Source organism: Aphidius gifuensis, linkage group LG3 (genome assembly GCF_014905175.1).
Source record: "Aphidius gifuensis isolate YNYX2018 linkage group LG3, ASM1490517v1, whole genome shotgun sequence".
Classification (NCBI taxonomy): Eukaryota; Metazoa; Arthropoda; class Insecta; order Hymenoptera; family Braconidae; genus Aphidius; species Aphidius gifuensis.
The window spans coordinates 5,104,092-5,118,808 of NC_057790.1; the positions used below are offsets into that span (position 1 = coordinate 5,104,092).

At 26.1% G+C, this 14,717-nt stretch overlaps 4 protein-coding genes across 6 annotated transcripts in view; 2 read left to right on the plus strand and 2 right to left on the minus strand.

The window, feature by feature from the left end:
• Positions 1 to 12,525, minus strand: part of LOC122851614 — a 111,976-nt gene extending 99,451 nt beyond the window's left edge. Inside the window, exons 1-3 of the mRNA XM_044150963.1 lie at positions 12,456 to 12,525; positions 11,949 to 12,061; positions 11,334 to 11,867 (exon numbers count right to left, since the gene is read on the minus strand). The gene's annotated coding sequence lies outside the window, so the exon portion shown is untranslated. The remainder of the gene's footprint in view (positions 1 to 11,333; positions 11,868 to 11,948; positions 12,062 to 12,455) is intronic.
• Positions 843 to 1,679, plus strand: LOC122851617. The gene is made up of 2 exons (XM_044150971.1): positions 843 to 884; positions 973 to 1,679. The coding sequence occupies exons 1-2, from the start codon at positions 861 to 863 to the stop codon at positions 1,591 to 1,593; spliced, it is 645 nt and encodes a 214-aa protein (XP_044006906.1). The 5' UTR covers positions 843 to 860; the 3' UTR covers positions 1,594 to 1,679.
• LOC122851616 lies at positions 2,942 to 5,397 on the plus strand. Of its 2 annotated transcripts, XM_044150970.1 has the most exons (8): positions 2,942 to 2,980; positions 3,598 to 3,724; positions 3,803 to 3,973; positions 4,054 to 4,225; positions 4,305 to 4,521; positions 4,592 to 4,758; positions 4,829 to 4,946; positions 5,027 to 5,397. In XM_044150970.1, exons 2-8 carry the CDS (start codon positions 3,652 to 3,654, stop codon positions 5,339 to 5,341), a joined length of 1,233 nt encoding a protein of 410 aa, XP_044006905.1. In that variant the 5' UTR covers positions 2,942 to 2,980; positions 3,598 to 3,651; the 3' UTR covers positions 5,342 to 5,397. The 2 variants fall into 2 exon arrangements, with proteins under 2 accessions (XP_044006905.1, XP_044006904.1); XM_044150969.1 differs by lacking the exon at positions 2,942 to 2,980 and having other exon boundaries at positions 3,155 to 3,724.
• On the minus strand, positions 7,499 to 10,504 carry LOC122851615 (cylicin-1). Of its 2 annotated transcripts, none has more exons than XM_044150968.1 (3): positions 9,990 to 10,122; positions 9,710 to 9,883; positions 7,499 to 9,625 (listed from the first exon to the last, which is right to left on the minus strand). In XM_044150968.1, the coding sequence occupies exons 2-3, from the start codon at positions 9,791 to 9,793 to the stop codon at positions 7,823 to 7,825; spliced, it is 1,887 nt and encodes a 628-aa protein (XP_044006903.1). In that variant the 5' UTR covers positions 9,794 to 9,883; positions 9,990 to 10,122; the 3' UTR covers positions 7,499 to 7,822. The 2 variants fall into 2 exon arrangements, with proteins under 2 accessions (XP_044006903.1, XP_044006902.1); XM_044150967.1 differs by lacking the exon at positions 9,990 to 10,122 and adding an exon at positions 10,353 to 10,504 and having other exon boundaries at positions 7,500 to 9,625.
• Positions 12,526 to 14,717: the final 2,192 nt, after the last annotated feature.

Here is a 14,717-nt window from a genome sequence, read left to right on the forward strand (position 1 = left end):
TTTTTTGAAATTTGAATATACACAAAAGAGCTAAAACAAGAGGGCGTAAAATTAAGGGCGTGTATAACCGTCAAGCATTTTCTCCATACATTATATATATGAGTAAATATATATGATCAGAACAATTTTGGTCGACAACCAGGTACCATCACAATACCAATTGATTTAAAATTTGTATTGAATATAACTAAAATGAATTGAAATTTCAAAAACCTGGATTTACGATCAGATCGATCACTGTAAATTCTAGTCACGCACAACTGTGTAATTACTGAGGTTGTACCCTCGAGATGAATACAGCTTAACCTGCATTTATACTCGAATTTCATTATAAATTTTAATGTCTACCATTGTCCTATGCATAGCATTATCCATTCAAGTACCTTTTATTTTAAAACGGTGTTAAAATATTGAAAGCAAACGCGTTAATATATTAATAAAAATGAAATTTTTTTTTTAAATTGTCTAACAGCTGTCTAGGTCTATGATGTCATCAATAATAATTTTAAAAATTATCAATAATATTCTGACGAAAAGTGAAAAGAATAATTATTTTAATTGAAAACTGGTTAGTTGAGATCAAATCTAGTTTTACATTTGTAAGTGGTGAAATTGTATATATGAATAGGGAAGTATTGCAAATGAGACAAAACAAAGAAAATAAATGTAAAAAAATAACTAATACATTTACTTAAAATTATTAACACGCATAAATAATCATAAATATTTTTCTGTGACTGGTTAATCCCTCGTTGTCGTCACTATGGTTAAAGGGGTGGGTAAACTGTCGATGAAAGCGATCAGTATAAAAGCAAAAAATAGACAGCATAGAATCAGTGTGCTTACCACCAGCAACCAACATGAACAACGCTGGAATCTTGAAAGTAAGTACAATAATAATTTTTATCTATATGACTAACTATATATAGATATACATATTAATTTTTAATTTATTATTTGTTTTTTTAACAGGTTTTTTTTCTACTCGGTTTAATTACCTTTGTATTTTCTGAAGAATCAAAAAAAATTAATAATAAAAATGCAGAAACAAAGGATAATAAACAAAAGAAACGTGGTTTAGATTTTGGTTTTGGTGATCACATTGGTTTTGGTGGATTTGGTGGATTTGATGGACATGAATTTGGTGGTGGAATTCATTTTGGATTTGGTGACTTTGGTGATCATGCACACGTTGATCACGTCAAATCTGTTACAATAACAAAACATGTGCCAGTACCAGCCCCTTATCCAGTTCATGTACCAGTCAAAGTTGATCGACCATATCCAGTACCAGTTGATCGACCATATCCGGTACCAGCACCTTATCCAGTTCATATTGAAAAACATGTACCCTATCCAGTAAAAGTACCAGTTGAAGTTCCAGTTAAAGTACCAGTTGAGGTTCCAGTCAAAGTACCAGTTGAGGTTCCAGTCAAAGTACCAGTTGTCATTAAAGAACCATATCCAGTATTTTTTAAAGATCATCATCATGATATTGGTGCTTTTGGTGGTTTTGGAGGATTCGGTGGACATGGTTTTGGTGGACATGGCTTTGGGGGACCCGGAGGAATTGGCCCATTGGGACATCATTAAAAAAAAATTATTTTACAATTATCAACTGAATTTTTTAGCGAATAGAAAAAAAAAATACCAAAATAATATATTAATCAGATTATTATGATTAGTTTAAAAAATATAAAAAACAAAAAAAAAAATATATATATATATCATAATGAGCTGAGTACTTTAGCTTTATTATATCCTTAAAAATGTAATTTTGAATATAATAAATATCTTTTTACTTTTTAATAATAAATGACCGTCTTTTTAAATTTTTTCCTTAGTTTTTAGTATTTTGATATTATGAATGGATCACATACGATCGTCATAAATGTAACGTCAAGTCTGATAACAGAATATTTTTTTTTTTTTAATAAAAAATATAGATATCGAAATCCAAGACACGATACTTTGATAGTGATTAGTAATATACAATAAATACACTGATTTTTGTAATTTTTTTTTCTCAAAATATACATAACTTATTGAAGAAAATATTTCGATGTATTTTAATAATTCTTTTTCGTCATCTGTAACACGTGCTTTACGATTTTTAAGTTGAAACTTGAACGTATTATAAATTGTAACTCTATAGAATTGTGATTTCTCACGTAGCTGATAATGTATGTTACATTACGTGAACAGAAAAGAAAATACTATCATGCAGATGATATACTAAATGTGAAAAAGTAAAAGAAGAAAGTAACTGTTATTTTGCAAGGCGACACTATACATACAAGATTTAAATTTTCCACTCAATTGATTTTTTAAATAATACCATAAGTAAAAAATAATATATAATGCAATTTAATTAATTTTTTTCAAATGTAAATACCACGTATTAATAAGCCAATCAATCAAATAAAAAAAAAAAAAAACTATTTTTTCAACTTTCAGAAATATATAAACTCTCTCGAATTATATTTAAACGCCCACGTTACTTACAAACACGCACATTTAATATCTAAATTTTTTTAAACATCCATATATAACTTCATCTTTTTAAATAGCCAGTAAAATTAAATATTAATAAAGCCTTCAGTAAAATGTAAACACGATTTTAAAGATAAAATATTGCCACGTTTTATAAAATGATTGATAATTAAAGGATAAATTTTATCAATATAATTAATATTTACACATGCAATAATGTATGAAAATTATTTAATAAAAATTATGATTAATGAAAAAGTAATATACAAATCAATAATCATTATTTTTTTTAATTAAAATATTTTATGTTATTTAAATATTTTATCATTAAATATTAGCAAGTTAAGCATTCATTTTTTAATTTATATTGTTTACTGATATATATATATATTGTCTCCTTTAAAAGTAATGCACGGTTACCTTAATCACTTTATAAAATAAAAGTAATTCCATCGATACTGTAGCTCGTTATTTAAAAATTTCAAAAGTAAGTGATTTATTTTAAATAAAATTAAAATTAAATAGCATTATATTTTGTTGCTTTAATTTTAATTGAGATAAAATTATATTAACCTGATAGAGATGTCAGCGGCGCCATCTATTACTATACAACGAAAAGCCTGTGTATATTTCAAGGTCTTGTTTGTTGCTCCAAGAATCATACACTTGTCCATGATAATAAATGCAGTATTAAGTGACACGCGTGAATTGTCAAATGCATAGACATTTAGTCAATTAACCTTTAAATAAAATTTATTTCTTAAATGTTTAGTATATGTCTAAAGTTTTGGTGATCGCGTATTATTAACTGTACCTTGTAAAATAATAATTTTTTTGTTTATTTATTTAGTATTAAAATACGGAAATTTAATTGGCTCAATTTATGTTTTTATTTACAAATAAACTGTGAATGAATTAACGCGAACATAAATAATCAGTAAAATGACTCTCAGTTATTTTTGTTTGACTGTTTTGACTATATTTGTGAAAGATAATAAATTAATAATGATTGTAAAATAACAATAGAAATTATAAACTCTGTAGCAAAATGAAAAACAACTAAAAATAGTTATAAATTTTTGTGAAATTAATTTTGTCTTTTAGATCAATTAAGTGAGTGTGAGGCATTATTGTGGTTTCAAACAAAAGATCATTGAAATGTATCTGGATTGGTTGACCTTGGTGATACTGGCATTTTCAGTGATTCAAAATTCTCATTCAGAAGTTTTACGTAAATATATATTTATATATATTTTTTATAAAATAATATAATTTTTTGTTATTTTTAAACTTTAAAAATTTTTTCTAGAATGCAAAGTGCCGAATAATTTTTCTATTGAATTGAGCCCGGGAATGAGAACAAATTACTTTGATACAAATCTTCAAGTATCAATTGATTTGAATTTGATTGAATTTCATTCATTCAACAATTCAAATGTCGTTCATATAAAGGCTAAAAATGTTGCCGTGGGATTCAAAGGTTAAATATTTTTTCTTTATATTTATGTATAAATATGTATTTTATTTTATATTTAATCAATGATAATTAATTGTTTTCAGGTCAGGCAATTAATGAAATAACGATTGACAGTATTAATACTGTTGAATCAGGTGCTGAAAAAGTTAGCCACAGTTTTTTAGATCAAATAAGTGGTATTGCCAAAAGACTACCTGTCAATGAAACATCATCTATGATTTACGACTGCAGATTAGTTTTGTTTCCTTCTTCAATGTAAATTATATTTATTATTTCTATATAGATTTAATTAAAAAAATATAAACAATGTATTGATTTTTTTTTTTGTTTTTAGAGATTCTTTTTCAGGAAAAATTTCAAATGATATTCGACGAGTTACTGAGTCGTGTATTGAAAATGTTATTTGTGCGAGATTTGCCAGATTAGAACGATGGAAATTTATTGAAAGTTATGAAAATTCAATAATTATACCACTGCCTGCAGCTAAAAATGTCCTTGACAATGTTGTAGACAGAGACGTTGTTGTTCCAACAAATATTGGATCATTCCAGGTAATTAATTTAATTTTTTTTAAATTTAATTTTTATATTTAATTAAAATAAATAATTTTTAATTTTCAAGAGTATCATCAATAAAATAACTGATATTGCACTGGCAGAGGTTGTTGCAACACTTAAACAAGACGACAATGGTATGATTGGTATACCCGATGTCGAAGAAGATTTTTCAACTGGCAAAGGCATTTTAAAAACAAATGGAAAAATAAATGCTTATGAAGGAAAATTTGGGTAATATTAATTGTTCAATTATTATGCTGTATTGTTTCTATTTTATTAATTAAATAATAATTAATTTTAGAAACTTAGCAACCCTCAAAAGAATCGCTGATGTTGTTTTATCAAGCAAAGGGTATAGATACGAGGGAACTTGTGCATTTGCTTTGGCTGTTACCAAATTATTTTACAAACAATATAAAGTAAGATATAAAAAAAAAAAAAATTGAAAATAATATCTTATTATTTATTGGTAATGTTTTTTTTTCAAATTTTTTCTCAGTTAAAATATGGAATGATAAAGTTAGATGGACATATTGACGCAGCTATTGATGGAATTAGTTTGGGCACGAGTGTGTCAATTGATTATACACAAACTCCATGTATTGCAACTGTCCAGAAAATGGAAGTGATACAATTTGGAAAAATTAAAGTTGACATAAGTGGACTTGGACCTCTTAATTCTATGGCTGGAAGTATATTTGGTTGGATTGGTGAAGAATGGAAAAAAGATATTACTAATGTAATTGAAACAAAATTAACATCAGCTATACAACAACAGTTGGATGTGTTGAACTGTGAAAGATTTAGACCATAAATTTTTGTATTTAAAATAAGATAAATTAAATTTTTAATAAATCAATTTTCATCCTATTTATAGTAGTTATTTATTTTTTATATAAATAATTTATCATAAAGAATATTTTTAATGATTCATTTGGCGATACGATAATGGAAAAAAATAAAAAAAACCAAAGATAAAACTGGTGTTAATGCCTGGTAATAAAACGACAAAAATAGGAAGTATATCGTTATTCTTTTTGTTATTTCCTACAAGTATATATATTTTTTTATTCTCTAGCTATTAATATCTTTCCAAATAAATAATCAGTTTAAATATATATTGACTGGCAGCCACGACCTTTGGTCATTCTAGTGCCACATCACTACGTTGCCTGATTGATTTTCTGATGCTCGAAAATTTTATTATCAATTTAACAGGTTTAGTAAAATGTCTTTGATATTTTTAAAACTGTTAATACTTTTTTTAATTATTAAATTTTCTTGCTGTAAAATATTAGGTGAGTTTTTTTTTGTTAAAAGTTTCTGTTTAAATTATATTATATTTATTAAAATTTAATTAATTTTGGTTGACTTTTTAGAGTGTGATGTATCTGATAAATTTACTGTCAATATAAACTCCGAAATTCAGTTTATTTTTAATAACTCGAGTTTACAGATTACACTAGATCTTGATACAGTTACTCATGAAACAGTTCCGAATAAAAAAATTGTTTATATAAAGGCTCCAAAAGTTACCATTAATTTTAAAAGTAAGAAAAGTTTTCTTTAATTTTACTGTCATTAATTTTGTACTATAAATAATAATAATTATTACTAATTTAATAGGTAAAATAAGTGATAAATCATCAGGAAATTATCAGCCTTATGAATTAAATTTTATAGACCAAATTTGTGGATTTGCTAAAAGAGCAGAGTTTAACAAATCAGTCGGTGGTATCTATGATTGTCGAGTTATATTAATACCCGATCAACACTCAGAGTAATAAACTATTTTTAATGACAAAAAAATAAAATAAAAAAATTCAGTTGATTAGAATATAACTACGTAAAATATTATTATTAATTTTTAGACTCTTGTCGTCCGGAAAAATTTTAAATACTGTTCAAAGGTTTGCAGAGTCATGTATTGAGGACTCAATTTGCACAGAGTTCAGTACACTGGAGAGTTGGAAATTCACCGAGACTTTAGAAAATTCAATGTGCTTATTATCTCAAGCGAATAATGATACTGTCGACAAGAACTCATTTAGCATTCAATCTTTTCAAGTAATCGCTTTTTAAAAAAACCCTTTATCTAATTGTCGTAAAATGTAGTGTTAAATATGTAAGACGAATATTCTTTTATTTATTTTAAAGGCAATAATAAATAAAATAGTGGACAATATGATAGTTGAAGTAATATCAACATTGAAAAAAAATGATGAAGAAATGATTGACATTCCTAATATCCAGGAAGACTTTACATTTGGAAAAAGTTTTTTAAAAACAACAATAAAATTTTTGGCCTCTGAAGGAAAATTTGGGTAAAGTTTCTCAAATAATTATTGTGTACGAAAATAATAATTATTTAATATATTTTAGAAATCTTTCAACATTAAGAAGAACTCGAGATGCAATTTTATCAAGAAGCAAAAATGAATATAAAGCTTTTTGTGCATTTGAGCTGGGAATAGTTAAACTAAATTATCAGCATTTCACGGTAAGAATTGTTATATTTATTTTTTTAAATAATAATAGAACTTAAAAATAATTATTTCCCTATTTATAGCTTCAAAAAATAAATGGAAATATTGATTGTACTATTGACGGTGTAGAATTGGGAATAAATATTTCGCTTGATTATTCAGAACCGACTAAATGTCTTGTAAAAATAGAAAAAATAGAAGTGACAAAATTTGGACAGCCAGTGATACGTATCACTGGATTTGGGCCAGCTAATTCAATGGTATCAAAATTACTAAGCTGGATTACTAACAAATGGAAAGATGCTATTATAAATAAATTAAAAAATAAAATATTGCCAATTGCACAAGAAAAACTGTCGGCTGTTGATTGTGAAAAATTACGACCTTAAGTTATTTTAAACACTCGCAATTGTAAGAATATGAAATTTTATCTTAATTTTAATTTCAAATAGTAATAAATAAATTTTGTATTTATTTGTTAATTACTTGCCTAATTTTTATGAAGCACTCTATACTGCAGAAGTTGCTATAATGAAGTCAACTTCTTGCATTTTTTTATTATCCTTTTTACTATCCACTCAACTGTTCCAACTGTAGTTCACCTCAATTTTGTAAAGTTTTTTTTTTATTGGCAAATTTATGAGAAGAAAATTTATGTCTTTCACAATATTTAGATGTCTTAATATACCTATAAATAATTTTAATTTAATTTTGAGTGTTAATTACATTTGTGTTAAGCAGTATAAATTTTTTTTTTTTTTTAATTTAAAAAATAAAATTGGATTATTTACGATTAAAGAATAAATTGGTTATGATGATGGAGTATCAATTACTGCACTTGTAATTGCTGGTTCACAAAGACCATCAGGTGGTAATGTTGATGGACTGGTAATTACAGAGTTAATTATCTCTTTAGTTGCAATAACAGGACTTGATAGCTCATCAATTTTGTCTTTAATAATTTCACTTGATTCTGAAATTACTGAGGTGATGGTGCCAGTATCAGCTTCTTTTAAAGCAAAATATTCTTCAACTGAACCTGTTGGTTTTGGTTTTATTGGTGCAGGAATCTCTTCACTTGTTGTTTGAACAGCTTTTGGTGAATTATTTAATTTTGATAATCTTTGTCGTTCACGTAAACGTTTACGTATTTCTGATTGAATTTTAGACTCTTTAATAACATTTTGCACATTGTCTGTTTGATAATAACGAGTTGCCCAAGTTTCAGCTAATTCTGATGGATTTTCTTGATTTATTTTATCATTTTCTTGATTTGTTTTATCATTTTCTACGTTTGTTTTATCTTCCAATTTTTCATCTTCTACTGTTTCAATTTCATCAGGTTCAATGTTATACATGTCATCTGGATAATCATCTAAATCTACTATTTCATCATCATCTATATTAATTTTATTGCTTCTAATTGGACTTTTTTTTTCTTCTTTAATAACTGGTGGTTCAATAATATTATCTTTTATTGAAGATTCTGGCATATCTGATGTGATTTCACCTTCTTCAATTGATTCATCAGTATCATCTAAAGACTTATCATTTATTTCAGTTATAGTAGACCTATTTTCAACTCTCAGATGATGCTTCTTTTTAACTTTTTTAATTAAAAGATTAGTAGTTTCAGTTGATTCTTTTGGATTAGTATTAAGCTCACTACTTTCTTTATCACAATTTTCAGCAGTTTTATTTTCATTATTTTCTTTATCTTTTTTAGTTTTAATCTTTAACTTTCCACGAGATCCAGAATTATCTGATGATCCTCCAGTTAATATATTTTGTGTTACAACAATTTTTAATGCATCTGATCCATTGCCTGTTTTATCAATACGAACAACACGTTTTTCTGGTGTTGTTGTATTATTTAATTTTTTATTAACAGTTTTTTGTATTTGTTCAGGCTCACTGTCACTTGAAATTACTTCAATTGTTGGTGGTGGTCTAACAACAAGTACAACATCTTCATCATCACCAATTTTTTCTACAATTTCTTCAACAGTTTCTTTTTGTTGTTGTGTAATATTTGTTTTATTTTTTGTACTTTCTACACAATTTAATGCTGTTTTTAAGGCATTAATATTTGATGTTAATTTTTGTTCACTATCTGGTGTTGGTATAATATCTTCTTCTTTTCTTATAAGTGCTCTTATTGCACGTGCACGCATTTCAAGTTCAAGTAAATCTAAAAGACTTTCACCTTCTTGATTTTTTGTTTCTACTTGATCTTTTTCTTTTTTTATTTTGGCATTATCATGCTGTTGCTGCTGTTGTTGTGGTTGTTGTTGATTACCCTGAGCTTTTGTTTTTCGTAATTTTACTTTATCAGTTGTATTTTTACTCGTTGTTTTTAATTTACGTTTTGTTTTAGCTTTTTTAGATGTTGATGTTGGTGATAATGGCTCTTGTTTAACTTGTTGTGAATCTTCAGACAGCCACTCTTCAGTATCAGATATTATTTCTAATGATGGACCAGAATCATCAGTATCACTTGTATCTGACGAGTTTATCATTGGTGCACCATTTAAAATTGATAATATACGTGTCTTAGACATACCACACAACTCACTGGCACACCATTCTTCTAATTCTCCCAAGTCCATTTTCTAAATTTTTGTTATATTAAAAATATACAAATTTAATAATTAAATATACAGATTTTTTTAAAATAAATCAAGTATGTTAAATACCTTTAAATCTTGTGGCAACATCATACGAATTTTTTCAGTCTTTACTGATTTAAACAATTGTCGAGCAGCTTCCCTTCGATTCATCAAATAATCTTTAATTGGCTTGAGATTTTCATTATCAGTATCATCGTCTGAAGAAAATGAAGATGTACTGTCAGAACTGCTCGATGATTTCTAAAAAAAAATATATATTTTTTTATTTTTGTTCATACGTGTAATGCTTGGACATAGCAATTTGACATTTATTTATTTAATGTTGTCACAGTAGCTATATGCCAACCTTGTTAAGAGCTTATTGATAGAGCTGTTGTTATTATTCCAATCTGTTTAATTTTACAAATTCAATTATACTTTGATAAAAAAAAACAAACAAACAAGCAATTCCACTCTCCTACTGCTGACATAACCAAACACCAAACTTGAGCTTGACATTGTTAACAGCTAATTAAAACAATTTAATTTTAAAATCTGTTTTAAATAATTGATTATTCAATTATCAAACAATAATATTAATTGTGTTTATAATTATTATACCAATGATGACCAAAATTTTTGTACATTTGATTTGACAACATTAAATAAATAAACTCAAATACAATGACAATAAAAAACCGGGCACAACAAAAATTTATATTTAATTTACCTCACTCCTGGAGTTGAGTTTTTTGAACTTGGATTTTCTATCTGTCATGATGACTTTGTTTACTCAAAATATTATGATCTAAGTTATATTGTTTATTAAACATAAAATATATGTACACCAATGTACACAAATAATCAACGTGATTATGGACATTTTATCTATATTCACGGTATAAAACGCCCCTCCAACTCAATAATTCAAAATTTTTCAATTATTATTTTTGTAATAATTAATTTAACAAATTATAAATCAAACTTTGTTAATTAATAATTAACAATAATTGAGTTATAAAAAATAATAACAAATAATAAATTTTTATTATCCATAAAAAATAATAGATGTAATTTCGTGTGTTCAAGTTGCCAGCACTGTTTTATTAAAAAAAAATATTGAAATGCGTAAAAAAATATTAATCAAAAATTAATAAAATAAATTCTTGGATTTTTTCTCTTAATAAATTGATAACTAGTTGATTGTACTTAGTTTTTTTATCAATATATAATTATAAATTTTATTTATCGATAACTTTTTGACGTCACTAATTTTTAATGTATGTGGTGGTACACTTGTAAGAGAAAATATTCAAAAATTCAAACCATCACACAAACTAAATAAATAGAGTAAATAACAAAAATTATTAAAGAAAAAAATAATAGAAATGATAAATAAGCATTAGCCTAGGTATTGAATTATCACAAACTGAATGAATCATTTGTGAGTTATCATTTTAAATCGTTTATAAATCAATAAAATATTTATACTTACTGAAAAAAATTACACTTGTATGAAAAAAAAAAAAAAAATAAGAATGCTCTTTAAGCAGCAAGTTTTGATGAATTTCATAATAAACTACTTGGTATTTTTAAATACTCTGGTGAAAATAATAACAACACCGGTAGATGAAATTATCACGAGTATCATGGAGTTTCAAACAAATATAATCATCAACGAAATTATTAATTTAATAAAATAAAATCCTACCTTTTAGGCGGATGTTCATCTTTCCACGCTGCAGGTCATCATTAAAATACTCTCCAACCCCAGGCCATGTAGTAGTTCAAGATGATGCTATCTGATCATTTAGAATTCAATGATTTGTTAATCCAGTTGAAGAGTTGAAATTCATAATAATTAAAGTTTCATTTTTCATTATCAGAGATTCATCATTGTTGAAGCATAATATCATGTGATGCAGTCGGTGGTGGTGGTTTAATGTACCAGTTGAACAACTATTTCATGATTGTTAAATAATCAAATAGTTTATAAATAATTCATCTAGTTTTTGGAGCACTTGGTAGCACAAACTAAAGTCAATATGTCTTGTGATACTTTTAACATTAACATCATTCACTTGGTATTTTTCATATTATATTCAAGCATAAAAACAGTCTCAGTTGTCTCAAGTGTGTTAAATGGTGCAGTAGCTTTCTTTTCTTCATCATTAAAGCTTGTGTATATTTTATTTCACATAAATTAGCAAAATTAATGTTTTTACTATAGATAAATGTGATGCAACTGTAACAATAAATTATAAAATTATTATTGGGTAAATTCGAGATTACTTTTATTGTTAAAAAATGATATAAAATAACTCACTGTACTCCAAAATGATTTTGCTCCAATGACAAACCAATTTAGTTCCAATTATAATAATTGTGTTTGTTGAATTACAATAACACATTATACGTTTTAGGCACACTTTTTGTTAACTGTAAACAATAAAAATATTAAATAAACATTGTGTTATAAATTTTTTCCAAATTGGAGTAATTATTGGCAACAAAAAAAGAGTAAATGAAAACGATAGTATCGAATTAATGGTAAATTAATAAAAATATAAATAAATATAAATAAATAAATAGACAGTAAGTGATGGTAATGTTAGACTGACAATAATAAATTTGCACGTATTTATGACGCCGCGGCCATTTTGTGCATTTACTTTTTGCGACGCAGTTTTTGCAAAAAAAAAAAAAAAAATTGCGAATTACTCAATTTTATTATAATTTAATATTAAATAAGCAATCGGACTACGTTAAAAATTTATTTAATATTTAATAAAAAAAAAACAAAAATAAATTATATATGCAATATAAACTATACCACAAAATCAGCAGGAGCATCAAAAGGGCCGCTTGGCAAGAATACAGAGCTACACAAAACACTCATCTTTCATTTACACTACAAGTGCGCAACACTGACTGGTCGCCCCCCGCAAACGAGCAACGGGGCACAAGCGTCTCAAGTGTTCGCAAAAACACAAAATCATCGCGGCCATCTTAATAAAACTGTTTCAGCCAATCATCTGATGCCAAGTTTCAGTTACAATTTTTTTTTTTTTTTTATGATTATTATTATTATCGAAAATGTGAGAAAAAAAAACAAGAGAATCAGTGAAATATTCAAGGCAATTGTTAATCAATTTTTTAATAATAAAATCAAGGAAAACAAAAACTAAACAAATAATCTTTTATTTTCGGGATTTATTAACAATTGTTACAGTTTATATTGAATTTGTGCCAAAATTATTATCAACAATATATTACACAAGTCATACAAGACAGCAAAGCCAAATTAATTTTATATTTTAACAAAAAACATCAGTATCGGTATCATGATTCATCAACATACATGGAGAAAATGTAAGTGAACCAATAGGTTAAATAAATACTTTTTATAATATTAATATTATTATTATTTATTGATATATAAATCAATTTATTTATTTTTATGTTACAAGATAAATGTTAATTATAATTATTAATATTTTTTTCGTCACTCCAAAATGGACGTGAAGCTTATGATTTTATTCTGACATAATAATTTTTATTAATATTTAAATATTAATTTATTATTTTCTAAAATTATGAATATTTTTTTTTTTGTCTATTTGTTTATTTATTATTTGTCTTTTTTTTTTTTATTTATTTACTATTCATTTAATTGTTCATTTATCATTAGTATTTAATGATATTTTTATTGTTTACAGATAACAAAAAGTGTGTCTGAAACGTTGAATTTGTTAATGTAATTCAACAATCACAAATTAAAACTGTAACTAAAAACAAATGACTAATAATTGGTTTGTCGTTGGAGAGAAAATCATATTTGGGTACAGTGAGTTAATTTATTTCATTTTATTTAAATTAAAGTAGGTATAATCTTAAACTTATCTAATAATAATTTAATAACTTAATATTACAGCTGCATCATCAAATTTATCTATGGAAAAAGCATTAGTCTTGCTTATGTATGTGAAATAAAATATACAAAAGCTTCAATGATGCAGATACTAAAGAAAGAAGAAGGTAAAAGCTACTGCTCTATTTTAAAATAATTGAGACAACTTAGCTGGCTGTTTTTATGCTAAAATATAACATGAAGACACCAAGTGAATGATAGTATTAAAAGTGTCAGAAGGTACGTTGACTTTAGTTTGTGGTACCAAGTGCTCCAAAAACTAGGTGAATTATTATAAACTATTTGATTATTTAACAATCATGAAAACAGGTACACTTGAACCACCAACAACAAAATGCATCAAGACCACATGATATTATGATTCAACAAAGATGGATCTCTGATAATAAATTTCAACTCTTCAACTGGATTTAAAAATTATTGGGTTTAAATGAATCTCAACATTTGAAGATCATGACGTGGTGCTGATATGATTGATGTTTATACTCTTGCTAATGTAACACTTATTGTTGCTATCGGAAAACATTCTGTACCACTTTATGGTGAGCTTTATCTGTTTTTAAAAAAAATTATTTAGTAGACCATTGATGTTACTTATGAATCAGCACATGCTGGTGTATCAAGAAAGAACTGGTTTAAATAATAATAATCTATTTTAAAAATATAATAATATTGAAAAGTGAATTATTATCAAGCGAATAAGAATCAAATATTAAAAATCAGTTAATAATATAAATGTATAATATAAAAACGTGTTAAAGTGGTGATAGTGATAGTGATAGTGATAAGTGTTTTTGAAAATGTTGTGATGATAAAAGGAAAGAAAAGTGTGTCGTGTGATTAGTGTTTAGTGTGTGAGTGATCATTGAACCTGTTGTGCTGCTGATCGGATAGCATCATCTTGAACTACTACATGACCTGGGGTTGGTGATGACCAGCGTGGGAAGATGAACATCCGCCTAAAAGGTAGGATTTTATTAAATTAATAATTTCATTGATGATTATATTCGTTCGAAACTCCATGATACTCGTGATAATTTTATCAACCGGTGTTGTTATTATTTTCACCAGAGTATTTACAAATACCAAGTAGTTTATTATGAAATTCATCAAAACTTGCTGCTTAAAGTGCATTCTTATTTTTTTTTTTTTTCATACAAGTGT

Excerpts from the sequence above, each read along its gene's own strand:
- LOC122851616 (XM_044150970.1), top strand. The coding sequence starts at position 3,652 with ATGTATCTGGATTGGTTGACCTTGGTGATACTGGCATTTTCAGTGATT. Across the intron at positions 3,974-4,053 it reads TGTTGCCGTGGGATTCAAAG|GTCAGGCAATTAATGAAATA; the intron begins GTTAAATATTTT and ends AATTGTTTTCAG. Across the intron at positions 4,522-4,591 it reads CAAATATTGGATCATTCCAG|AGTATCATCAATAAAATAAC; the intron begins GTAATTAATTTA and ends TTAATTTTCAAG.
- LOC122851617 (XM_044150971.1), top strand. The coding sequence starts at position 861 with ATGAACAACGCTGGAATCTTGAAA. Across the intron at positions 885-972 it reads ACAACGCTGGAATCTTGAAA|GTTTTTTTTCTACTCGGTTT; the intron begins GTAAGTACAATA and ends TTTTTTTAACAG.
- LOC122851615 (XM_044150967.1), bottom strand. The coding sequence starts at position 10,400 with ATGACAGATAGAAAATCCAAGTTCAAAAAACTCAACTCCAGGAGTGAG. Across the intron at positions 9,884-10,352 it reads AACTCAACTCCAGGAGTGAG|AAATCATCGAGCAGTTCTGA; the intron begins GTAAATTAAATA and ends ATTTTTTTTTAG. Across the intron at positions 9,626-9,709 it reads TGTTGCCACAAGATTTAAAG|AAAATGGACTTGGGAGAATT; the intron begins GTATTTAACATA and ends ACAAAAATTTAG.